Source organism: Xenopus laevis, chromosome 3L, assembly GCF_017654675.1.
Source record: "Xenopus laevis strain J_2021 chromosome 3L, Xenopus_laevis_v10.1, whole genome shotgun sequence".
Classification (NCBI taxonomy): Eukaryota; Metazoa; Chordata; class Amphibia; order Anura; family Pipidae; genus Xenopus; species Xenopus laevis.
Window position 1 is genome coordinate 154,772,140 of NC_054375.1, and position 27,434 is coordinate 154,799,573.

At 40.8% G+C, this 27,434-nt stretch overlaps 2 protein-coding genes across 2 annotated transcripts; both read left to right on the forward strand.

Annotated features, from left to right (window-relative positions):
* The first annotated feature begins 8,833 nt into the window (after positions 1-8,833).
* LOC108710427 (extracellular calcium-sensing receptor) lies at positions 8,834-16,084 on the forward strand. Its single transcript, XM_041585669.1, has 5 exons — positions 8,834-9,172; positions 9,338-10,153; positions 10,253-10,480; positions 14,649-14,772; positions 15,174-16,084. The coding sequence occupies exons 1-5, from the start codon at positions 8,906-8,908 to the stop codon at positions 16,082-16,084; spliced, it is 2,346 nt and encodes a 781-aa protein (XP_041441603.1). The 5' UTR covers positions 8,834-8,905.
* Positions 16,085-21,337: 5,253 nt separating this feature from the next.
* LOC108710428 (extracellular calcium-sensing receptor) lies at positions 21,338-26,776 on the forward strand. The gene is made up of 5 exons (XM_018251567.2): positions 21,338-21,623; positions 23,020-23,841; positions 23,928-24,155; positions 25,662-25,785; positions 25,866-26,776. Exons 1-5 carry the CDS (start codon positions 21,357-21,359, stop codon positions 26,774-26,776), a joined length of 2,352 nt encoding a protein of 783 aa, XP_018107056.2. The 5' UTR covers positions 21,338-21,356.
* Positions 26,777-27,434: the final 658 nt, after the last annotated feature.

Below are 27,434 nucleotides of genomic sequence, written 5' to 3' on the forward strand. Positions count from 1 at the left end.
CGTTTGGCGACATCGCCAAACGAGCGGATCTATCCGTGTATGGCCACCTTAAGGGTGTATACATCGGAAAGATGCCAAACTTGAGCCTGGAAACCCTGTATTTTTAATGAAGAATTAATAAAATAATGCATGGAATTCAGAGTTGCCACCCAATAATTTGTTATTGTGCCAGAATGTATAGTTTTCAGGGATGCACCTAATACAGGATTTGGTTGTGGATTTGGCTTTTTTTCAGCAGGATTTGGCCTAATCCATGACTAAACGGAATTCTTAAAATCACCAACTGTTCGTCATTCAAACAAGGAGCTTAAAAGCTTTTTCAACACAGGTTTCCATGTTCACGGTTCTCTCCAGATTCGATTTGGTTCAAGATTTATCCAAATCTTTCATGAAGGATTTGGGATTCAGGCAAATCCCAAAATACTGGATTTGGTGCATCCCTAATGCTCTTTTTGGGTAGTTTTTGGTACTTATTAAGGAAGGGACTGCATGTTGTTTTTAATTTTGTTGACCTTCAATGTCAGCCGTCACCAGGTGTTCCCTTACATTTGTGGACCTCTTACTGGCCAGCATGGAAGGTAGTTGAAAATCTGGTATGTCTGCAAAGCAAGATTGCAAAAGACCACTGTTTGTGTACACTCTATTTAAATGGTGGACATTGATGTTTTGAATGATGTACTTTGGTATTTCATAGAAGGACTTACCAACAGAGGGATTTACCTGCAAATGACGTGCAACCCACACCATCTGCACCTCTCCTCCCGCTCCCATCCCCTCATTAATATAACATAACCTTTAGCACTAGTCACTTTTAGGCTTTACAAAGGGCCCAGTGAGGCCTGAAATGTTGCCTATTGTTTGTTTGAAATAATGGTGTGCTACGGAATACATCATTTTTGCTACTGGCTGTAAGAAGCCATAGCAGGTCGAGTTTATTAGCACCCAGCACCTACAAAGGTTATTTGATCAGGTTTAGCACGCTATAGTTCGAGTAACATGCAAAGTTTTGGTCTTCTTGACATACTGTAGTATATATGTACTGTATAGTACCTATACAAATCAGACAGGGAGCAAGCTGGTTACCTATAGTATGAGTTTGATGTGCAACAGTATTAAGTTCTAAAATTCTAAAATAAGTGACTAAATTATGAAATAAAAAGTACTGGAGCAAGGTATTTTTCAATATAGTTATATTTACAGGTAGTGATGGGCGAATTTGCGGCGTTTTGCTTCGCCGAAAAATTAGCGAATTTCGCACGAAATTCACGAAACGGCGAAAAATTCGCGAAATGGCGTCACTTTTTTGGTGCTGGCGCCCGTTTTTGACGCCGGGGCCCGTTTTTTCGGAAAAATTTTTTTGACGCCGCCGAATTTTTGCTGCGAATTTTTGCGGGCGTTTTGCGAATTTATTCACCGTTGGCGAATCGCGCAAATTCACTGCGAATTCGCGCCTGGCGAATAAATTCGCCCATCACTATTTACAGGGGTTGTGAATCATTATACTGTATTGCTATACTATAGGCATTATGCCTTGATATTCTTGAACAGGGTTTCCCAACCTTTTTTTACCTGTGAGTAACATTTAGGTTTGAGAAGAGCCGGAGAACAACACAAGTATGTAAAATCTCCATGGGGGTGCCAAATAAGGGCTGTGATTGGCTATTTGGTAGCCCCTATGTGGACTTGCAGTCTACAAGAGTCTCTGTTTGCCAGTACATCTGGTTTTTATTCAACTAAATCTTCCAAGCCTGGAATTCAAAAATAAGCACCTGCTTTGAGGCCACTGGGAGCAACATTCAAGGGGCTGGTGAACAACATGTTGCCACTGGTTGTGGGTCACTGAATCTAGAATAACCCTTGGCTTATCATCTTTGTTTAAGAGCAATAAACTCCTGTATATCTGTGTTGTCTCAAAAACTGACCTCTGGGTACAGCTCTCATAACATTTTTTGGATGACATGAGGTGATGCAGCAGAATATTATCTGAATTAAATCTCCTATGTAGCACACCCCTGGGTGGGCCTGAAAATTGTGTTTAAGTTGTGTGACTTGCTACCAGTGTATCCCAGATACCTGTAGGCAACTCCCTGCAACTCCCAGCAGTGTGTGTGTGTGTGTGTGTGCCCTTTAAACACCGTACCCTCCTATGAGTCCTGTGAGTTTCCTGGTATTCAGCTCAACCAGGATGAAGTACCAGCAGTCCAAAAACGTATTTATTTAACAAATAGCAGTGGATCTTGGTCAAAGCAATCAGGCAATAAAATCTTCAAAGACATTCAATGCAGCCAGTGAAAACCCTCCACACTTTGTACACTTAATAGTAGTAAACTCAGATCTGACTCTCTCAGGGTGGTACAGCCTACCTTGGTGAATCCCCCCAGCACCTGGGATCCCACGGGGTATCTTGCTTCTTGGCACTTTCCCTGCTCTTGAGCTCACCCACTCATGTCCCTGTCTGGCCTTGTTCCCTGTAAGGATACTAACCCCCAAATAGTCTTTTTGTTGGAGCCAGAAAGCTGCTCACTAAACACACTGCCTCTAACCTTTCCTCCTAAAGCGACTATTACACTAACTTATCTTAACCAGAGGATGTCACCAGCTTAGACCCTCTCATGTATCCAACTCTCCTCAAGGTGGGATCCAGGAAGACCCCTGAGCACATGTGTGCTCTCCCTTTTGTACTTTTAAATACTGCCACCTATTGGGCAAGCAATGAACCAGATGGCCCAGTAATAACATTCAGGAAAACTGTCATAAACGCAGGGCTCACTAAAGACCACTTTAGGTGTCCAACCTACAGGGAGAAACTGCCCATGGAGATGCCTAACCCTCAGGGTCTCAACACCTATAAATCATGATGATACAGGATTAAATATAAAAAAATAAATAATGGTATTTCAATCCATATCCTGCATAAACTTTAGGCCCAGCTTGTTATTATTTCGAATTCTACAAGTTTCTCAAATTCTCTCCTAGTGCCGCTCCCAAATAAACCACCCCATAAAGTGGTTAACATTGTCCTGTAAATTACTAAACTGAGTGGCACCGTTTCTCTGACTATGAGCTTTACCCAAAAATGTGCTCTGGAAGGTGTAAACTTCAACTGCCCCTGCCATTCCTTCAGTGGTACCATTTATGCTGTGTCTGCTACGTCTTTAATTGTACCTGCACTTATTTCACTACCTAGTGTGCTGTGAGTATTGCAACTAGTGATGAGTGAATCTGTTTTCACTTCGCCGGAAAAATTAGCGAAACAGCGAAAAAATTTGCAAGACAGCAAAAAAATAGCGAAACGCATTGAAGTCAATGGGCATCAAAATAATTTTGACATGCAATAATTTTGACGCACGACAATTTTTATGCGTGTGACAATTTTGACACAAGTCAATTTTTTTTGTAACAGAGAATCCACGTCTGGCGAATTTATTCGCCCATCAATAATTGCAACCCTGTGGCACTTTATATCGAATAAAACCTGTTTGTTATTGTTTTGCAAAGAACCCCCGGCATCCATTTTCCTTTATTTTATGTGGTTCAGCAACACCCTCACATACTCCTTCCACCTAGCGAAGGCCCATCCTGCTGAAAGAGGGTCCAATTTAGCCCATACTCTACTCTTTTATATGGTAATTGACTTTTTAAGCCATACATAATTCTTCTGCTATACCTGAGATAAAAAAATCTGACTACAGTTTAAAGCCATCAAGGTGACCTGGTAAGTCTGGAATGTCCACCCACCTATATTATCCTCTTGTTCACATTGTACACATTCCAGCATTTTTAATATACAAATATCTGAAAAGTCTGTTACATTTTCATTCATGTCACCATGGTATCAAGAGGTACAATAACATTCCTTCTTTATCAAAAGCTTGGGAACAAATGAATTAACATCAGTAAAGGAAAGGATCAGAGTTTCTGGTTGGTCAAAATAACAAGGTTTTTTATAGTTTCTTAAGTTCATCTCAGCTGAGTCAGAACTTTTGCTTTTGTTTCATCTCCCTCAGTTGATATTTTCTGATCTGTAGAGGCTTCTCCTTCTCTTCCATATCTGGTGTTGAGAAGCTCTGCTTCTAGTGTTCTATCTGTTGAAGGACCAGTGCCATTAAGCATGTACAAAGTTTGATAACGCCATGACCACTAGACACAATTCATTGGCTCACCAGGTCCAACCATAGAACCAAGAATAAGCACTATTGTTCTTTAAATAATGCCAATACAAACATGGTGATTGATATCCCTCCACGCTCTTCAGGGCTGCCATCGATAAACATGGGGTTTTGTACTACTAAGTTAACAGAGCCATACCACCCCTGAGGGCCCAATTATTAGCCCACTGGTTGCCGGGGGGCCCAATTATTAACCCACTGGTTGTCTGGGCCACCACTTTCATGCATACCCTGGCCCCTGACCTGCCCCAGCCACCCAATTATGCCCAAAATGATCAATCAAAACTCTGCACACACAAGCCCCCTTTGTGACCCATGACTACAATACCAACTGTACCCTCCTGATAGCAACCCTGTGATACCTTCTTGTCTATTCTCATTTCAGCAGCTGCAAACAGTAATAAATATCAACCAATTCAACCAATATCTGACACTTTAGAACAGGGAACCCCAACCTTTTGAACCCATGAGCAACACACGCATGAAAACTGTTCTTGGGGTGCCATATAAGTGCTGTGATTAGCCATTTGGTAGCCCCTATGTGCACTGTCAACCTACATTGAGGCTCTGTTTAGGAATGAACCTGCTTTTTAAACAACCAAAACTTGCCTCCAAGCCTGGAATTCAAAAGTAAGCTCCTGCTTTGAGGCCACTGCGAGCAACATCCAAGGGGTTGGAGAGTAACATGTTGCTCATGGTTGCTCACTGGTTGGGGATCACTGCTGTCATGACCGGCACCCAATACCAGAACAAGTGCCAAGCACCCTGGGCTTGGCTCGGCTTCACCAGTAGTGTGACCACCGTTGAGCTTCAGGAGGAGCCCTCAGCTTGCTTGGGTGCCACCTGGACTTTACGAGGGGTACAAGGCGAGATGTTCTGGCTGGTAAAGGGGCATGGATGTTAGCAAAGTCTTTTGGGCCGAAGGTCATGGTATAAAAGGATTAGGCAGAAGGATGGTCAGACAGGCTGGGTCGAGGCAGGCGGATATCAGAATCGTCAGGCAGGCAAGGGTCAAACCGGGTTGTCAATCAAGGGGTTAAGCAGGAAGAGTTGTCATAGGCAGGCAAGGGTCAGGATACAGAGTTCAGAGTAGTCACGATACAGGCAGGGTCAAACACGGATAATCAAGATAACAGAATAACAGGATCAGACGCACTAGGCTCAGAAACCACTAGAAACAGAGTTCTATCACGGGCACTGGCTGGGGGTTAGAATGGGCCTTAAATACCGTCAGATTTCGCGTCAAATGCGCGTCAATGTGCGCTGGCGCAATCACGCCAGCGCACCTGTACCTTTAGGAGGCACGCAGGCGGGCCGGGCGCGCCCTAGGAAACAAGATGGCGACCCCGCCACACAGGTAACTTTGTTACAACTGCTTTAGAATAAGAAAAAATATATAAACATGCTAAACCAAAGAGTTCCCTCAAATTACTTTTTTCCTTTCTTATGAAAAATATCCAAAAACTGATACGGAGTTGCACAATGCTTGCTAAGCTGCAGAATGAGCCAAATTACTCAGTAACAAATAATAGAGACAAAGTGGGACATTCACTAAGATTCATAGTTGCGCCAGCGCTCTGCAAATTCACTAAAATACGAAGTTGCGCTCAGGGGTAGCGTAAGGTTGCGAAGTTGCGCTAGCGTTGATTCACTAAGCGAAGTGAAGTTACGCTAGTGCTAGTTAATTTGCATACGGCGCCAAATTCAAATTTCAATGGAGGAATATGTAGCATCACTACAAATGCCTGGGAAACCTTCAAAACATTAAATAAAAATTATTTTGCCCTACACATGTGCCCACTGTATAGTTAAGTTGCCATGAGTTAGGAAATGTAGGGGGGAAGGAGGGGAGCCCCAAAAAAAATTTAGATCTTTTTCAGCCCATCACCCATAATGAATTTGCCCCATATAGACTCACTCCTCACAATGCTAAAGAGATCTCACTAATATAAAATATTCCGTTTTTTGTAGAAACGGTTGGGCGGAGTGTGCCTTTTTCCCTATTATTGGTTACTAAACCACAACATTGTATGTCTTAAAGAGATACCACCCCCTAAAGATGGCTATAGAATAGTCAGTCTTGTATGGTATCAAACCAATCATTATATGGACTATGGTACAGATCCATGATATGGCCACCTTTATATTGCACTGGTCTGTCAGCTCAGCAGCCGAAATGATTGGAACTGCAGGAGTTGCAGAAGAGAAGAAGGTCAGTAAACCAATCATGGAGAGGCAGGTGGTTGTACAGGGGTTTAGCACTGCTTCATGTAATACAGGGTTCAGTTCAAGCAATTCCATTTTGGAGCACAGAGACCTTCCATGCATAAGACATGGCTCAATTCAAGAGAGGTATATGGGGGTGCCACATAGATGTCCCCCCTCCAGACCCCTACCTGACCCCTACCCACCCTGTACCTTAGGTGTCATTCAGGCAATCCGGCGCTGTGTGCAAAGAGCAGCAAGGCCAGGGGCGTAAATATGGTGTAAATAGGCACTAAGGGCTTGTACTTGTGCTCATGGTCAATGAAAAAGATAAGACTCACATACCCACATCCAAAAAGTCAATTTTCCATAGTGCATGCTCCACATTGCACAGACATTTCCTCTTACTGGTCTCCATTCCAGTCAATGTCATATTCTTGGGATTTAGTGGATGAGAAAACATTCCGCAAGTAGAAGTTAAGATCAAAAAAAGACTTTATTTTGATACTATTAAAAATAACAAACAGGCATCAGTTGCAGATGTATTTCCTACTCTATGACATGTTTGATCACCCGATGAAGTGCCAGAGAGAGGCATGAAATGCGTCAGGTGATCAAACAAATAAAGTGTTTTTTTGATTTTAACTTCCACTTGCGGAATGTTTTCTCATCCACTAAATCCCTTGTACGTGTGCCCCTGGGTTTACAAATGTCCCTCATTGTGTTCATGGCTTGTTTTGGGCCTGACTAAACTGAGAAGATGTTTAGCATTGCTTTGCTCTCCCTGAGCAATTAAAGCAATTAGGCAGAATGAAGAGATGTGTTCCCTTAGGCCTCCCTCTTCTACACAATGTATAAAACCAGCTCAGAGTGCCTGTATGTGCCCACTCAATACTGACAGTGCCATTTTCTAAGAGATGATTGTGCAAAGAAAGGACATTGGCCACAGAATGCCTTGGTTTCTCCTCTGGATAGCATGGCTTTTGTACACAGCAGCTGTAGGAACCTTCTCCAGTCTGGAATCAAAGATCAGATGCAACTTGCCCAGCGAGCACTTTACCGGCTGTCTGAGCCGACCCGGAGATATTATTATAGGGGGAACATTCATGGTTCATTTAGATCAAATCTACAGTGACCTCAGTTACACACAGAAACCCCCTGAGCTGCAGTGTCAGATGTAAGTAACACAGGGTGTTTGTCTCTTTGTGGGGATGAATATATTTTACATGTTATTTTACTGTCCCAGTGGCTGCACAGATCCTATCTGATCCCCATTGTAAGCAGCAGTCCTGTCCTGCTTTATGGCAGCTGAGATTCTAGCTATCTGTATAACAGAGCATTCTGTCCCAGTGGCTGCACAGATCCTATCAAATCCCCATTGTAAGCAGCAGTCCTGCCCTGCTTTATGGCAGCTGAGATTCTAGCTATCTGTATAACAGAACATTCTGTCCCAGTGGCTGCACAGATCCTATCTGATCCCCATTGTAAGCAGCAGTCCTGTCCTGCTTTATGGCAGCTGAGATTCTAGCTATCTGTATAACAGAACATTCTGTCCCAGTGGCTGCACAGATCCTATCTGATCCCCATTGTAAGCAGCAGTCCTGTCCTGCTTTATGGCAGCTGAGATTCTAGCTATCTGTATAACAGAACATTCTGTCCCAGTGGCTGCACAGATCCTATCAGATCCCCATTGTAAACAGCAATCCTGTCCTGCTTTATGGCAGCTGAGATTGCACATGCACATGTTGCTTATGATTTATGTACATTTTTAGCAAGTGCTTATGTAAGTACAATAACAGGCGGTGGGTGGGGGACTATATGGGGTGTAGCACTTCTATCATTAACCAGCAATGATGCATGGCCACTTACTGTTGGATTCTATGCACAAAATAAATAAGCCTGACGAAGGGGCCTGTGTGCTCTGAAAGCTTGCAATTGTTACTTATTCAGTTTGCCAACAAAAAGTATCACCAAACTTTACATTTCCTGCATTTTTTCAATGGCTAACACAGTACAGCATCTTAAAAAAATGTTGGATTCTAATAAAAGGTGCACTGTTTTCTAATGTTGCTGGATAGTGTACCCAATGGGGGGGCATGTGCATGGTAAAGGAAGAAATATTGTTGCACCTGTTCTTAATGTATTTGGGTTTATGTTGCAACTCTCAACATTAAGCAGGGCTGAATGTAATGCAGTTAATGTGGGAGGGGGCAAATAACAAGTTGTACTGGGATATCAGGGGCCGACCAGAAAACCTAAGACAACAAGTCCACTGTCCAAACTATTTTTCTTTCTCTCTTTAGTCACTTTCTTTATTCTCTAAATCCCTTCTACTTACTTTATGATCTTTAATTCCATTACTTCTTGTTGTTTTCATAAAGAAATGGGGAATGGTCATGGTATAGACATACAGTTTGGGGGGAAAGAGGTCCTACTAACATCAAATGATTTTCACCTGAAAACTGGTGACTACCCTTAAAAATGTCCTTCTGTGTTTCCATGATAGGTTCGCCCTACAGTATTACCAGAATATGCGGGCCCTAATATTTGCCGTGGAGGAGATTAATGCAAATCCTGAACTCCTTCCCAACGTTACCCTGGGCTTCCAGGTTATTGATTCATGTAATAATTTACGGCCAACAGCACAAGGGACTCTCTCAATGCTCTCAGGAGGAAAGGAAATCATTCCAAATTTCAACTGTCAAAAAGAGGCAACTCTTGCTGGTATTATTGGTGACACCGGATCCACACGATCCATTCTCATGGCCCACATATTAGGACTTTATCATTACCCACAAGTAAGTGTATTATACTGAAATAAAAAAAAACACCACTACAGCTGTCAGAGTCTCATGAAATCCGATCCAGACTGAGAAATCTAGTCAATGATGTAGAACTCTATTGTCTCTAATGTCTTTGCATAATAAAGAGTTTATGTTCTTTATTTGATTGATTTATTACAGATCAGTTATTTTGCGACCAACCCTAAACTTAGTGATCGGAACCTATTTCCTTCTTTTTTCCGAACCATACCTAGTGACGTGTTTCAAATGAGGGGTTTGGCCGAACTGATAAGATATTTTGGTTGGACTTGGGTTGGTCTCCTAGCCAATGATAATGACTATGGTCAGTATGGACTTCAGATGGTCAAGCAAGAGATAATAAATGGGGATGCCTGTGTGGCCTTTTCTGAGAATATTCTGACTGCTCGATCCAATAGGAATGCTCCTCATCTTGTCCAAGTCATTAAAGAGTCAACGGCAAAAGTTGTGGTTGTAATCACCACAGATTCTGACTTTTTGATTGTGGCAGAAGAGCTATTGCGACAGAATGTGACTGGAAATATCTGGGTGGCCAGTGAAGCTTGGTCAACTACTGATTTACTCTCTAGTGAACGATTTCAACCAATATTGTTGGGTACCATTGGTTTTGCCATCTATCGAGGGCAGATGCAGAAGTTCACTAAGTATCTCAGTGACCTGCAGCCATCTGATCATCTATATGATGGGTTTATGAGAGAACTTTGGGAGCTTGTCTTCTCATGTAAGTGGCCCAGTCATGAAAATGTAACTATAGACAATGTCACAATGAAAACATGTATAGAAAATGAGAAGTTGGAGAGTATATTAACTGAAGAGGATTATAGAGTGTCCCTCAATGTATACACTGCCACATATGCCATTGCATGGGCCCTTCAAAGTCTCCTCAATTGTATTGCTGGATATGGGCCATTCCATGGTGGGGATTGTGCCAATATCTCTTCATTTCGACCTTGGCACGTAAGGGACTTTTCCTTTACCAATTTAAATTATTCAATAGCCACATTATGCTGGACATTTCATTTATTGTCTGTGTTTTTACTTCTAACTTTATAACAGCTTCTCCAATATATTAAAAATGTGAACTTTAAGACTCAAGATGGGAGACACATATTTTTCGACGCCAAAGGGAACCCTCCGCCTGTTTATGACATTGTGAACTGGCACCAGAGTATAAGGGGGACATTAGAGCCGGTCACCATTGGTAGATATGACTTGAATGCCCCAAGTGGAAAGATCCTGACTATTGAAAATGCTGAAGTTATTTGGATCAACAGCAACACACAGGTATGGATGAAAAGTAAACACATAACAGATATATTGAGAGAAATAACAGAATAATTATACTATATCCTACAAGGGTTATTGAACAAAAACGGAAATGCATATGGGTAATTTGATATACAGTAAAGTGTGTCAAGGCCAAATAGGTTGGAGTCGGGACCATGGAGGTAGCTGCTATGCTGGTTAGCTTATAAAAAGTCCAGTTTGAGGTACAGAAGGGGTTAAACATGTTCATGATCAAAATCTAGGCAAGAATTAAGGGTATGCAGTGTTCAACATAGTCAGGAGCAAAGCAAGAGGTCAAAATCCAGAGAATCAGTCAACATAATTATTATGGTGCACCCAGGAACACTTAAGAGTAGGATCTATATTTGGGCATCAACCCCGGGTCTCTGGTGTCTCATGGTGAGGCATGATGATGTCATGGGCACTGCCATCTTGCTGAAATGGAGTGCTTCTGACTACCCCTTCCCCAGGGGGGGGCACCAGACCACCATGACCAGGCTTCTGAAGGAATTGTGTGTAGAACTCCTGTACCAACCGTGGAGCATGGACATTGGCGTACTTCACCCAGGAACATTCCTCTGGACCAAAACCCCTCCATTGAATGAAAAACTGTAGGGTGCCCATGGACAATTGAGTCTAGAATTTTTTCGACTTCTGTTCCTTTTGACCATCAACAATGACTGGAGGAGGAGATGGTTCAGAGGAGAAGCAATTAGAAATTGCTGGTTTAACTAGGACACATGAAACCCATGCCTGTCAATAAGGGAAGGTTCTATAAAGTCTTGGCAAGTACAGAACTTTTGCTCTACCAACATCACATTAACCAGAAATTACTATTAGTTGTTGAATATGTGAATTAAGTGGAGTTATTGAATTTCCCAGGGTAATAAAACATTCATTAATTTCATTCTATAGAAAAAAACACACAAAATAATGCAATATAATTAAGAGGTGCAAGCTGTTACTAAGAAACACCAAGCTTACATGTCTACCTGTCCTTCATTAATACAGCACTGCGAAATACAAAGGTGATCATGCCAGTAAAAACTATGAAAAACATGGGTCTTCCATCTGTTTGTCTATTTTTTGCACTTTAACCCGCCGTCACTAAGTGATTCCTTACTTGTCTATATAGATTTTCTCCTTTGGGGCCTAGATTTCAATGTTTATATAACCACACTATAAAAATAATTTCATACGTTATTATAATGAGGGTGTCTTGTCTTTACTACTCTAAATGACACAAAAGAGACCTTCCTAATAACATTTAGGACTTGGAACATCCTTTTCAATGCTTTATTGATATAACACTAATTTGGTTACTGTCTCTTTAAATAGCAACTTACCCTTGGCAATCCAGGGGCCCTGAGTCCCTTTTGTGTATGAAAAGTACTGGGAACTGGGAATTACAGCGCAGTGCCTCCACCTAGTGAACACTGAGGAACACACCTCAGGGGGGTTCCACTAGGAATAATAAAACACACAGTTTGCAATTGAACAAATATAAAGTTTATATAAACAGTTTAACACTGGGGCAACTAATACACGCTTCACTCCTACACTGGGGACACGTGGGGCACTACCTAAACCACTATTAGGTGCTAAACTGTTGCTTTTACACAGTCCTTGGTAAATATCACAGTCCCAATCCTCCGGAAGGGGTTAATAACCACACAGTTCAAATAATTGTCCCTTCCCCAGAGTTCTTATTCCCTAGGTAGCGCTACCTTATGCCCCAAAAGTACCTCTCTCTTTTGAAGTTGGCAGCAGCTCCCTCGTAGCAGGTAAATGGTTAAGATCTATCTTCACTGTGGGGCCCCACACTTGCATGCGTGCCAAGATCGTCCCTTGGGTGGCTCACTCACCAGGGTGCTCTCAGAGGAATTCACACTGGACATCACACACAGCTCTGCAGCAGAATCAATCTCACTAGTGGCACCTTTCTCTTTCTGAGTTTCTAGGCGCTTGGCAGGGGACAGGCTGGGCTCAATCTCCCCAGATTCTTCTCTGTACCTTACAGTCTTACAGCTACTCACACTGGCTCTCTCTGCTCTCTCTCTGGGAGACCCCGTGCATTTGGCTCCAAAGTCAGGCACACTCGTTCTTCCAAGGATGCACTAGAGTTCCCAGCCAATCGGATCACTATCCAGCATGCAACTGGGCTGGATGATGTCACAGGCAGACAAACTGGGGAAGGATTCCTCATGTCCCCTACATTCTTCCCTTGGACAAACTGGCAACGTCCTCGCTTGCCGTATGCCCTGGCATGCCTGAACAGTAAAACAGTCAATAATGTTGGTATCACTACTGTTACCTGAGACCCTAACATTTGCCCTACCTGAAGACCTGCGCTTACCCAGACCCAGAGGTTTTAGGGACCACCTTCATGCCAACAAGGTTCTCCACAGTAGTCTTGTCTCGACTCAACACCTTATCCTCTTCAGGGGAGTCACTCTCACAGATGGAGTCACTCTCACAGACTTCTGTACTGTAAAATTTTTGTCTTACAACTCCGGGCCTGATGACCCATCACTTGGCACTTGTAACATCTTCCATAGAATCTTCCACACCTGCGGCGTACTTTACACAGTGCAGATTGCCACACCGGTAACACTTAGGAACTTTCTTAGCCTCAGGTGGTGGTTTGGCTCTCTCAGACAGTTGAGCTTTCAAATCCTCCAGCTCTTTATTGTTTTCTTCCAACAGTTTAGCATCAGCAAGGGATTTCTCTGTATGCCCTGAAGTGGAACTTCGTTTGACCCTCACATAGGCGTCTGTCTCCTCTTGCCAAACTCTCTCCATCAGAGCAACATACCCAGGGGGTAGCTTATCCTGGTAGTGTGCGCTAATTGTCACAGCAACAGGGTCATTATGCAGGGTCCCTCTTTTCGGTTGGTGAATTCTCAGAGAATCCATTTCATCATCTGTAACGGCACCACGGATCACTAGCAGTCTCAGGCCTTGTTCTGGCCGCACAAGATAAACAGACAAATCTTCCTTCTCTTTCTGGAAGGTAGAGTGGAAGCGATAGAGCATCTCTGTAGCACTCTCTACAGGGCCAAACGTCACCTCCAGGACTTCAATCAGATCACCTGAAGTAGAATCAGGGTGACCAACCATATAAGATTTAACAACATCCACGGCAGGACTGTGGAGACTCTAAAGGATCTTCCTTCTCATAGTTGCCTCGGGCTAGTCCAATCTCTCACGGACACAACAGTGGAGTCTCTCCAACTCTCAAAGGACTCTCCACCTGTGGGTTCAGGATCTGTGCCAGAAAACACTTTAAGTCTCTTAAAATTACCATTCCAGGCCAACTGTGTCAGTTGGTCAGTCAGTTGTCCCTGCCCGCTCACAATCTCTGAGGTATCCAGCCGGCCACCAGAGCTATGCCAACTCCCCTTGGAGACCCCCCTCTCACAGGATGGACATCTCTTTATTTGACTCTTTTCAGCTGGCGAATCAAACAATGTCTTGTTCAGCAGCACACTCTCCTGTGCCTGCACTGCATTCTGGGAAGTAAGGGCATCACCCTGGGTTGTTAACTCTGCATCATCAGACATGTCAGGCAGAACAATCTTCCAGGGCCCTTCACTCTCAGCATCAATATCAGGGGGAACCAGGCCCTCATTGGCCCTGCCGGCCCAGACCCACTCCATGCATGAAGCCATTGCCAATTGCCAATGCCCCGACATCCCTACTTGGCCCTATCGTGACTGTGAGAAGAAATGGGTAAGAACGGGCAGTCCTTAGGAGGGGGGTTGCATCTCAGGCAGAGGGTCGTAGGGGGCTTTGCAGCTGGAATGGGGCTCCAGGGGGGGGGGGTGCGGTCCCCTGGGCAGCAGCTTCCCCCAAGTCAGATGCTGGTTCCATGGATTAGGCCCAACTACTGAGTTGTCTTCTCTTCTTCATGGTCTCAATTATAAATAACCAATCTTCTCTTTTATTCCTCTTAAAAGAAAGCAGCTACAAAAAAAGGTTGGAAGGGTTGTAGGATGATTCTTTTGAAGTCACTGAATGGAATGGGGATTGAGATCGAATCTCCATTCATCCTTCCATTGACAACTGGATAGTAGTATAAAATACTACACATATATGATGATGATAATTATAATACAGTATTATAGTAAGAAACATGTTTTTCTAATATTTATTATTTTTATAGGTTCCTCTTTCCAAGTGCAGCCCAAGCTGTTCCTCAGGATTTAGGAAGGTGATTGTACCAGGAAAACCCCATTGCTGCTATGAGTGTGCCCGGTGTCCCCAGGGTCAGATTTCAAACCAAGCAGGTAATGAAAATATGTTTGCAGAATAACTGTCAGTAGAAATTATTTCAAATAGTGCAAGTGGGGCTGAAAAAAGTCAGAAAGCAATCACTGAAGCTTTTATAACAAACAATTTTAGAAATGAATAATAAAATTTGACTGCCCTAATAGACACCTTCCCTATGTTGATGATGAAACTGCACTTGCACCCTTCACACTGGTTGTCCTCTTGTAACTTGGTTATATAGTAGGATGAAATCAATCACAATGTAGTGGGACTTTTGGAGTTATACCCTTGACTTGACATTCCAACATTCCATCTATCACTCAAATTGTTTTCTATACTAGTACAAAACCTTCTTCCTACTACATACTGTTTAAACACATAGCATTGTGATCTTAGTTTATTAAATGTTGTTCTCCAGATGCCGTCGAATGTCAGCCATGTTCCTGGGACACTTGGCCAAATCTACAACATACCAGATGCTTACCAAGAACTACAGAGTTCCTATCCTTTGAAGAACCTCTGGGTTACAGCTTGGCGATCATTGCTATCCTTTCCTCTCTGATGCCTCTTATTATTTTGGGAGTTTTTGTCCTTTATAAGAAAACACCAATAGTCAGAGCCAACAATTATTCCCTTAGTTGTCTTCTACTACTTTCCCTCTTCCTCTGTTTCCTTTGCTCTTTAGGGTTCATTGGTTACCCACAACAGGAAAAGTGTCTTCTGCGCCAGGTGGCATTTGGAATAGTCTTTTCTCTTTGTATATCATGTGTTCTGGCCAAAACCATTACTGTTGTCATTGCCTTTAAAGCAACCAAACCAGGCAGCAGGTTAAGAAAGTGGACAGGGGTGAAAGTGTCCTACTGTCTAGTTTTATTCTGTGTATGTTTTCAGTTACTTGTGTGTGTGATATGGCTGATCTTCTCACCTCCATTCCATGAACTTAATATTGACACCAAACCTGGAGTCATCATAGTCAATTGCAATGAAGGATCCTCCACAGCTTTCTGGTGCATGCTGGGATATCTTGGCCTATTAGCCACCACTAGTTTCATTGTTGCCTTCTTGGCCAGAAGACTCCCTGACAGCTTTAATGAAGCCAAATTTATCACATTCAGTATGTTGGCTTTCCTCAGTGTCTGGGTGTCCTTTATCCCAGCCTATCTCAGTGCACAGGGCATGTATACTGTGGCAATGGAGATCTTTGCCATTTTATCTTCCAGTTGGGCTGTGGTAGGCTGTATCTTTGTGCCAAAATGTTATATTATATTGTTTAAGCCCAACATGAACTCAAGAGAACATCTCATGGGCAAAGGCAGAAATCAGAAATAAAATGTTCTTATAAGTACCAAAATACAAAAAACTATAAAAGATTATATTTTTATGAACTTTGAAATGTTTTTTATTTCCTAGCCAAAATCTTTATGTGAGTGTTACAGACCAATAAAGCACCAAAATAAAATCCTGATTCCTAGAACTGATTAATACATGTGTATCATGTTTCAATGTTTGTCTGAACTTACAGTATGTTTAATAACAGCAATTGGGCATTCAACAAATGAAGGAGCAGGGGCTGGATAAGCATCTCTCACCTTATTGTCGTCATTCTGACAGAACAGATGTTGCACGTGAAGAGGCTTCAAACAACTCAGAGATTTATCTTCTGGAGTTTTGGATCTGTTAGGGTTACTTAAGCCTAAAAGCTCATGTTGCTAATTACATTTTTAGAGTTGATTTTTTCCAGTGAGAAAGATTGCAGATGTTTTGGAGCATCAACAACAGAAAGGAAAAGCTGGCATGTAGCCTTGAACAAGACTGGTCAGCTCAAACCAGTACAATGAAAAACATATGCAGTACATATACTGTACCCCAACATGTTTTATACTTTAATTACTTAACCAACCTAACCAATAAAACAGATGCAAGACCATATTTTTTATACAAACACCAGAGGGCTCATGTCTAGGGTAGTTCTCAGCTCTCCATTGAATACTTGTGTCCGAAGATGCTCAATGTACAATCCCGTAGTTGTGTCCAACACTAGGGGCTCCTCTTGCAAATTGTGCACAACTGCACCTATTGATGCAGAGGAACTTTGTCATACAAGGAAAAGCCTCTTCACAAAGACTGTTCTTCCAGTGCAGAACTATGATGGCAAATCATATACAGTTTCTAGATAAATACGCAAAGTGGTGGGTGGATAGGAAGATGTGTAGACTACCAAAAAAGGAAGAACAAGCCAAAGTGCTCTTTCTAAAAGAGAAATAAGAGATATGGGGAGTACTACTTACACTCTTCAGGTGTTGTTGCATACAGGGGTGCTATTCCTTAGACGTACGGCTACATTCAACCTGACGAAGGGAGGTGCAAACCCCCCGAAAACGTTGTTCTGTACTTGGAGTGGTAAAACTGGCTAAAATAAAGGATTATTTGCACAGCAAGAAGTGGGGAAGTGCTTGCCTTTCCTGTGAAATCTTTCTAAAAGAGGCCATCGGGAGAAGAATGGGTAGGTTATCTACACTAAAGATTTGGGGAGCCTATGAACAGGTGAATTTCAGCAAGTATTGCAGGTGTTGTAGCAGTAGAAGTATGGACTGCAGATCAAGTGGCATGTTTTTGAAAGACACCATGTCAAGTGCTATACCAGGCAACCAGTGACAGATGATGTAGGAAGAAAAATATTTTTAGAGCTTTATTGAGAGGGGGCCATCAGGTGTTTTACGTCACACAGCAAAGATGTAACCCTTTTTGTCACCATCTTCTAAAGTGAAATCACTTTCTATTACATTGTTAGCTGCTCATAGTCAGGCAAAACCAGCAACCCAAGGGAAAAAGTGGTGCATAATTACACAAAGTTTTGACCTTACCTTACCTTGAGAAGTAATACCAGGCTATAAAATACTGATACAGACTTACTATACATTATAATTCTAAACTTTATATTAAAGGAAATAATGAATTCACAGTAACATACATAGTACATGCACAAAGTACAAGTTGGAAGTAGAGAAGTCCCTTTTGTCTATGTGAGACCTGATTAACTTCTAGAACATCCAGGGTAAGCTAGAAAATCCACCATCTTCATCCTTTCTGATGCTGTGAAATTCCATAGCTGTTATGAGCTTATTCTTTCTCTACTTTAGCAATATCCCATTAGAGCACCCAGCTGTCCAATTTCCTACTTACTATACTGCATTGTGACAAGTAAGTACTTTTGTTTGACCAGGTGTGTCCTTTTTGAAGCCATGCTTTTCCCAGTGTATAATCATTAAAAGGATACTGTTGTGGGCAAACTTTTTTTTTCAAAACACATCAGTTAATAGTGCTGCTCCAGCAGAATTCTGCACTGAAAACAATTTTTTAAAGAGCAAACATATTTTTTTTTTTTATTTCATTTTGAAATTTGACATGGGGCTAGACATGATGTCCATTTCCCAGGTGCCCTCAACCATGTGACTTGTGTTCCCATAAACTTCAGTCACTCGTTACTTATAAAAAATTAGATTTTTAGAAGGCGCACACCCAATTTCAATTTAATAGTGAGGTGCTTGTCCCATGAAGACCGCCCAAGTAGAGTCTCCAAAAAAAGATAAATATAGGGACTGCACACTCAAAATTTAAAAAGGCCAAATTTTATTACATTTACAAAATTACACTCACATATTCAGCTACGGCCCAGTATTGGCCCTACGTGTTTCGACCACAAGAGTGGTCTTCATCAGGGGAAAAATCCAAGTTACTACAAAAAGGATAAAAAGGCACCTGCCCTTTTAAATTTTGAGTGTGCAGTCCCTATATTTATCTTTTGACTCTTTACTTATACACTGCGAGTTGGATTGATATGACCCCCCCCCCCCCCCTAGTTTTTCTTCTAACTATGATGATGTTGTGGCAGTTTTGGAAAAAGAATTGCTAGAAAATAAAAATTGCAATTGCAATAACTCTGAATACTAAATGTATATTTTTATATCCCACCTCTGCATCCCACTTCCTTGGGGAAACTCTGTGACATTCTGGAAATCTATCTTTTGGGAATTACTATGTTTGTCACATGGAGAGAAGGATATTTAGCAACAATTACATCTTTCTCAAGCAATTGGCACAATTAAGAAAATTCAATTAATGTAGTCCCCTAAGCCTTCTAGAAAATGTATAAAGCCAGAAAGCTCAGCCCCATAATGTAACATTGAATTGAACGGCATCAATCTCTGCTGAAAAACATGTTGACACAACTGATAGCTACGATTTTACAGAAGATTTTATGTGGAAAGGAGATGTTCTGGAGAATCAGGTGCTTCTTCTTCTCTATAGTGTGGGTTTTCTCAACATTACTTATAGAAGTGTGTACTTGTTCGGACCCACTAAATGACTGCAGCCTACATAGTGAGAGTATCAGTGGTTTTCTGAGCCGCCCAGGAGACATTGTTATCGGAGGAACATTTATGGTACATCTGGACACAGTCTACAATTATCTCCAGTTCACTAGCAAACCTCCAGACCAACTGTGTCGGGTGTAAGTAATGTTTTAATGGTTTAAACCCTACTCTGTAGTGATGGGCAAATTTGGGGCGTTTTGCTTAGCCGAAAAATTTGTGAATTTCCAGCGAAATTCTCGAAACTGCGAAAAATTCATGAAACGGCTCCATCGTCTCGCTTTTGATGCCGGCGTCCATTTTTGACACCGGTGTCCATTTTTTTTTGATACCAGCGAACTTTCGTTGGTGAATTTTTACGAATTTATTAGCCTGCAGCGAATCGCGGGAATTCGCAGCCAATTTCTTGCCTGGCGAATAAATTCGCCCATCAGTACTACTCGGTTCACAAAAACTTATATATGTCATTCTTGTGATACAATGGTGCTATGATATAATGTATTGGGGCATGTTCTTTATTTGCAGAGAGGTCATAAAACATCTTCAATCTGGACATTTAGGGGGTGATTTACTAAACTCCAGTCTGGCTTTTTGGGACAAAACTCATATTTTTTGTGTTTTTTTTAACTCAATTGTTTATTAATTGATTTATTAAAGCCCGGTTCAGCAAAAAGCCAGAATCCGAAAATTTGCCATCTCAGACCTACTGAGGTTGTGTATAAGTCAATGTCAGAGATCCCTATCCTATTTTGACATTTCTGTGGTCTGTGCTGGAATTAGCTAGAAAATCTGACTATTTTGGGCATTTGGTAAAAAGCCCGAAAAAATTTAGTGATTCAGAGAAAAAACCGAGTTTTTACCCAAACCCATTAAATCAATCTTTTTTAATAATAAATAAGGTAAAATCAGGTATTGGAATTTGGTTGTGTTTTTTTTTAAAAAATTAGATAAATTTGGATTTTAGTAAATAACCCTTCCCATATAACATGTGTGGAGCCTGTTATCCAGAATGTTCTGGACCTGGAGTTTTCCTCTTTCCATAATTTGGATCTCCTTACCTTATGTATACCAAAAAAGCATTTTAACATGTATTAAACCCAATAGGACTTTTTGCCTCCAATAAGGATTAACTATATCTCAGATGGGACTTAAGAATCATTTTTAAAATATTTGAAATATTTGATTAAAATGGAGTCTATGGGAAATGACCATCCCATAATTCAAAGCTCAAAGATAATTTGCTATTAAATCGCACGCGGTTTATTCCACAGTTTGGTAATCCAAAATCAGGCATTGTTGTCTTCATTGTTTGTGATACATACGGTATAGAGGTTAATTTATCAAGGGTCGAATTTCGAGTTCTGGGAGTTTGAAAAATTCCAGTGAACTCGAAATTCAAAAAAAAATCTAATTTTTCAAACTCGGGTGAATGGGACTGACCCGCAAACTCGAATTAAATTAGAATCAAATTTGATTTGAGTTTTTTCTCCGAAAATAATTTAAATGTCACGAAGTCACCAAACAACTCCAAATTGATCAAAGGACATCCCCATAGGCTAAAACACCAATCCAGCAGGTTTAAGGTGATGAATAGTCAAATTTTAATATATAAAAGATACGGGTTCGGGGCACGGCACCTGGGCCACCCGGCCAATTTGGTGAGTGCAAGCTCTGCTGACTTTCAAAAATTTAAAAAGTCTAATTGGTTATTTATTCAAGTGTCAGACCTGGGGTTTGTACACCCAGGTCAATCTTCCTACTTGGTGAGCCATTACCCAGTAGTTGTTTTTGTCACTGTATGCACAACTATAGTTTGGTGCTTTTCGATAATTATTAAGTAGTCATATATTAAAGCCAGCCGTTTCCTCCTTTTTCAATGACATAGGAGCTCTGGAAAAGAGCAGCTGAGTCGAAAGTCTAATATTGGAAATCTATTCTCTTAGACACCATAAAAGCAGAAAATTAAATTTTAAATATGCTGACCTTTCTTAGTAAGTTTATGTTTGAATTCAACTTCTATTGGGGTTTAGGTCCTCTTTAATATGAGTAGCTATAATTTGCTAAAAAGAAATGCAACACTTTTCTAAGGCCATCTACTATATACAGTACATCTCAGTATTTCTCCCTTATAATGATCTATTTACTCAAGTACAATAAACTTAACAGACAGTCAGAAACACACTTTTTTCCTGTCTGTTCAAACTAGATTTGCAAGTGAGTATTACCAGAGCATGCATGCCCTTATATTTGCTGTGCAGGAGATTAATGCAGATCCGGAGCTCCTTCCCAACGTCACGTTGGGCTTCCAGGTTTACGATGCATGTAACACTTTACGGCGAGCAGCACAAGGGACTCTTTTCATGCTATCCGGAGGAAAGGGAATCACGCCTAATTATCACTGTGACAAAGGGACACGTCTTGCTGGGATCATTGGGGAATCTGGCTCGACACGTTCCATTCTTATGGCTCAAATTTTGGGACTGTACTGGTACCCACAGGTAAGGGAAAAATGATTACAATAAAAAATTCAATTCAACCCCACCTACCAATACAACCACCACTAGGATTAGGTCAGTGGTAGGCAATAAACATTCAAACTGATGAAAGATAGTGCTCACTGCAGGTGCCACTGTAGACTCCTCAGCTATAGGCAATCCAAATGATAAAAGCAGAGCGTCTTTTTTATGATCCTAACTCATCCCCTTATAGAAGTAGGGTCTTTCCGGCCTCCACAGAAAACCTATTTTGGGTCTTTTGTAAGATACCCTTGCAAACATGTATTTAACTGCTCATAAGTCAGAGATGAGTTCCACTGGACTATCTACTCACCCTTGGCCCCCCAAAGCCCTGGATTTTGCTTCCCCTATCCTCATGAAATGGAGCTTCAGACTCCACAACAACATTCAACCCCTTATCTACATTTGAAGAATGGAAATCATGATAATATAGTTTCTCAGTTAATTAGCTTAAAGGCATAGTACAGGCAGATTCACATTGTAAGCAATTATCTGGTACATGTAGAAAGCATCATCCCCCATATTTCAACCTTTCAATTTTATAATATATTGGGCCTGATTGAAATCAGTTTTTCACATACATGAAAAGTCATAGATGAGATCCAATTTGGGATGCAATTCAATTCAGAAAAACTTATCTCATTTTTTATAAAAACGATTAAAGTTTAAGGGATAAAACTGGAACTGAATTTGGAGAAAAGTGTTTTTTTTTCTGCAAATTCAATCTCATCCATAACTTTTCACGTGATAAACCATGAAATAATTTTTCTCACTCAGTTGGATCCTGCCTATTATCTTCAGTAAATGATAGTATGGGACACGTCCCCCTAAACCTAGGGGCCCATTTATTAAACCTCAGTTTTTTCCTGGTCAAGATTTTTATTGGGAAAACTCAACATTTTAGTGCAAAAAAACTTGATTTTTAGAGATTTAGTATATCCCAAAGCTGCTAAAAATCCAATTCCGAAAATACACCATCTCATGACGAGTTCATATAGAAGTCATTGAAAGATCTCCCTGAAGTTGTTTCTTGACACAGGTATCTGCACTGTATAATCAGAAAAATTCAGGGTTTTCAGCTAATCTTACAAAAAATTAGAGTTTTCAGAGGGTCAGTCATATGATATGAATTGATGCTCGATTTTGTTGTGATGTTTTGTCGATACAATTTTTTAAAGACAAATAATTGATAAATCAGTTCAGTTCCTAAAAGAGAGTTATGCTGACTTTGTTTTCAGAAAAAAAAAGATAAATTCAAGTTTTAGTAAATCAGCCCCCTAATGTTATTCCTGGTGAGCAATTCCATTTATTCGGCTATATGCTTGGAATATTTATTATCTTAAATGTTTCCGTCACTATTTATTCCTTTTGTTCCCAGATTAGTTATTTTGCTTCCAGCCCTATTCTCAGCAATCGTTACCTGTTTCCTTCCTTCTTCCGTACTATACCTAGTGACCAATTTCAAATGAAAGGTCTGGCTGAGCTGGTCTTCTATTTTGGTTGGTCTTGGGTTGGTCTCCTGGCGAATGATAATGACTACGGTCAATTTGGTCTTCAGATAGCAAAGCAAGAAATAATAAAGGGAGGAGCTTGCGTTGCCTTTACTGAGAATATCTTGACAGGCCAACCCAACAGAAATGCTCCTCATATTGTTCAAGTCATTAAAGAGTCAACTGCTAAGGTTGTCATGGTGATATCCTCCGATTCTCACTTTGTAATTGTGGCCGAAGAGTTGCTAAGGCAGAATGTGACTGGAAATATCTGGATTGCTAGTGAAGCTTGGGCAACCTCTGATTTGCTCTTTAAGGAACGATATCAAGAAATGTTATTGGGCACCATCGGTTTTGCCATCCACCGTGGGAAGATGCCAACATTCAGTAAGTACCTGAGAAGTTTCCAACCAGCAAATGATCATTATGACCCATTCATAAAGGAATATTGGGAGCAAGCCTTTTCTTGCAAGTGGCCCGGTCAGGAGAATAAAATTGTCTCATCTGACAATGCCTCAATGAGAGTGTGTACAGGAACTGAAAAGCTGGAAAGCCTGCTTACTGAAGAATATCATAGATTATCTCTAAATGTGTACAATGCAGTCTATGCAATGGCATGGGCCATACAAAATCTGCTTAACTGTACATCCGGAGCAGGGCCATTTCCTTATGGAGATTGCGCTAACATCTCTTCTTTTCATCCTTGGCATGTAAGGAGCTAATCTTATTATATTATATATTTTTTTCACTACTATTACTAAATTTTATATTCAACATATACGTTATTATTTTCCAGCTTCTCCACTATATTAAAAATGTCAACTTTAAGACAAAAGATGGGAGACAAATTTTTTTTGATGCAAAGGGCAACCCTCCAGCCATCTATGACATTGTGAATTGGCAAGTAAATGTTAAAGGTGCCCTGGAGCCGGTTACCATTGGTAGTTATGACTTAAGTGCTCCTAATGGAAGAACCTTAAGTATAGACAGTGCTGGAATTATATGGACCAACAATGAGACCCAGGTAATGGGGTGGGAGATATTTTTCATTATTTCATAATTTCATATTCATAAGTTGACAGATAAAACGGCAATGATTTAGCTCTGGGAGATGTTAAATGGGAATTCCATTCTAGTACTAGTGCATAGGGTCCTAGTCTGAGAGCTATTAAAGGTGACATTTTGTGGTGATTGCTTCTCAATGAATTTATTAATTTGTCATGGAATCTGCTGTGAGCTGTACAGGGCCAAGACAAAACATGAATAAATTACATCCAAAACATGACTTTTTTGAGATGCTGTGAGTCAATTAACAACCTGAACTCTACCATTTAGTGTGATAGATGAAAAATATCAATTCAGAATCTCTTCTATTTCTCTGTTCTCATCAACCAACGGATCCCCCTCTGATATTAAGGGTCCCATCCCTTCCTGCTTCTTTTTATTATTTACTTTTTACTACAATACCTTTTACTCTGAAAAATTTGCAAAACTAAGGAGAAATTCATGCAACTGTGAATAATTTGTGTAACACAAATATTTTTATGCACATTACTTTTTTCCCTCACTCTAAATGCATTAAAGGAGAAGGAAAATCAGTTTGCACTTGGGAGTGCCAAATGTTAGGCACCCCAAAGTGATTGTATTGACTTACCTGAAACCCCGGGCCAGTGCTCCTATCGGCAGAAAACTGCACCGGTCCAGGGTTTTTATAGCCAGCACCACAGAGAGATCTTCTTCCGTCTTCTTCTTTCTTCAAATTTCTCCGAGCAAATGCATGAGCAGTAGAACGAGATAGTTGAATTTTTAGTTAAAGTTCGGCATTTCGTTCTACTGTGCATGCGCAAAGAAAGAGGAAGCAGGAAGAAGATCTCTCTGCGGTGCTCACTGGTATAACCCAAGGCCGGTGCAGTTTTCTGCTGATAGGAGCACTGGCCTGGGGTTTCAGGTAAGTCAAAACAATCAGTTAGGGGTGCCTAACATTTGGCACCCCAAGTGCAAATAGACTTTCCTTCTCCTTTAAAGTCAATGGGCATTTTTTTTTGTTTAGGTGACTTTTTTGTCTTGATGACTTTTTGTCCAAATGCTTTCACGTCAATTGTCATTTTTCCTTGCGGCGACTTATTTTGTCTTGTGGACTTTTCTTGTCTCTGTGACTTTTTTGTTGAGGCAAATTTTTCCACTAGGAATTTACGCTGCAGTTTTTCAAATCTATGCCTGGCAAAGAAAATCACTATTCCTTGTTCCTGATAAACATTTCAGAAGTCCCTGCTATCTTGAGTGGGGGAAGAAAGTAAAAAAGTTAATCTTCTAAAGCATTGATCATAGAATTATAGTTAAATCAACAGATTATCTTCAGTCATATGATCGTTTAATCACATCCACGTCCTTTCAGTCCCTATTTCTCTTACCACATGATACCAGCACGTACTTACTACTGAATCATAGTTCACAATATTATTACTAACTGATGAGAATTGCTTTTTTGTAATATGTTGAGTTCGGATACTATTTCTCATGATTTCTATAGGTTCCTCTTTCCACCTGCAGCCCACGTTGTCCCTTAGGATTCAGAAAAGTGATAATACCAGGAAGGCCCCTCTGTTGCTATAATTGTGCCCATTGTCCCCAGGGCTATATTTCAAACCAAACAGGTACTATAATTATTTATGCTATGCTTTGCAATAATAATTGGCAATTTTAGAAATAATATGATTGCCTGTTATTTTTTTAGATGCTGTGGAATGTCAATCATGTTCCTGGAATATGTGGCCTAATCAACAACAGGATAGGTGCCTACTGAGAACTACAGAATTTCTGTCATATGAAGAACCATTGGGTTACAGCTTAGCAGCCATTGGTATTTTATCTTCTCTGATCCCACTTAATATTTTGGGAGTTTTTATTCATTATAAACAAACACCAATTGTTCGAGCCAACAACTATTCCCTTAGTTGCCTTCTCCTGCTCTCCCTGTCCCTCTGTTTCCTTTGCTCTTTAGGGTTCATTGGTTACCCACAACCTACACAGTGTCTTCTGCGCCAAGTGGCATTTGGCATGGTTTTTGCTCTCTGTATCTCCTGTGTTTTAGCCAAAACAATCACTGTTGTCATTGCCTTTAATGCAACCAAACCAGGCAGCAGACTGAGAAAATGGACTGGGGTAAAGACATCATATTGTGCGATTGGGTTTTGCACCTTTCTCCAGTTAGTTGTGTGTGTATTGTGGTTGAGCTTATCTGCTCCCTTCCCAGAACTTGATGCTGACACCAAACCAGGAGTCATCATAGTTAATTGCAATGAAAGGCCACCCTCTGCTTTTTGGTGCATGCTGGGATATCTTGGCCTCTTGGCCTTCATCAGTTTCATTGTTGCCTTCTTGGCCAGACGTCTCCCTGACAGTTTCAATGAAGCCAAATTTATCACATTCAGTATGTTGGCTTTCCTCAGTGTCTGGGTGTCCTTTATCCCAGCCTATCTCAGTGCACAGGGCATGTATACAGTGGCAATGGAGGTCTTTGCCATTTTATCTTCCAGTTGGGCTGTGGTGGGCTGTATCTTTGTGCCAAAATGCTACATTGTATTGTTCAGGCCCAATATGAACTCCAGAGAAAATCTAATGGGGAAAGGAAAAGGTCAAAAATAAAAATGGTGAAAATGCCTTGAATAAACGCCTTTACTGTATAGAGTTTAAACTAATTATGAACCTATTAATATGATTTGTAATGTATGTTCAATTAAAATACATGACTGTCAGGTTTTATTGTCCTATAGCTTTCATCTGGTTGGTAAAAAAGCAGTTTTAAAATATAACTTCAATTGGTGAATAAAATCTTCATAACATTGTAGTAAGTTAAGTTGAAAAATAAAATTGCTTTAAGTACAGTCTACAAGCTGCTCTAGGATTGCTGGAAGAGAGAGGAGCACTTAAAATTAACCAGCTAAAAAGTATCAATTACTTTTCTGCCAGTGATTTTGCCATTGAGAGCACTTTGTCCTAGACTGCATTGCTGCATGCAGAGACAGAGACAACAAACTAACTAGCCAATAGAGAAAAGGTTTCGGTTGGGACTCAGAGATACACACCAATATGGACTGTTTTTGTTCAACATAAGTGCAATGGTGTCTGTTTTGTACTTGTGTTTATTACTTGTTTATTAAGAGTTACATGACATACCCCATTCACTTGGAGACTATGGATCGGCCATTTTCGTTACCTCAACAGATTACTTCAATAATGTAAGTGTATTGGAGCTAAAGTCCTGCCAAGTTACGTATCAACGACAAGCACAGAGACCAAGGAC

Bases quoted from the DNA above. Each gene is read 5' to 3' on its own strand.
- LOC108710427 (XM_041585669.1), top strand. From the start codon at position 8,906: ATGCGGGCCCTAATATTTGCCGTGGAGGAGATTAATGCAAATCCTGAA. The intron at 9,173-9,337 runs GTAAGTGTATTA...GATTTATTACAG, and splicing joins GACTTTATCATTACCCACAA to ATCAGTTATTTTGCGACCAA. The intron at 10,154-10,252 runs GTAAGGGACTTT...ACTTTATAACAG, and splicing joins CTTCATTTCGACCTTGGCAC to CTTCTCCAATATATTAAAAA.
- LOC108710428 (XM_018251567.2), top strand. From the start codon at position 21,357: ATGCATGCCCTTATATTTGCTGTGCAGGAGATTAATGCAGATCCGGAG. The intron at 21,624-23,019 runs GTAAGGGAAAAA...TTTTGTTCCCAG, and splicing joins GACTGTACTGGTACCCACAG to ATTAGTTATTTTGCTTCCAG. The intron at 23,842-23,927 runs GTAAGGAGCTAA...ATTATTTTCCAG, and splicing joins CTTCTTTTCATCCTTGGCAT to CTTCTCCACTATATTAAAAA.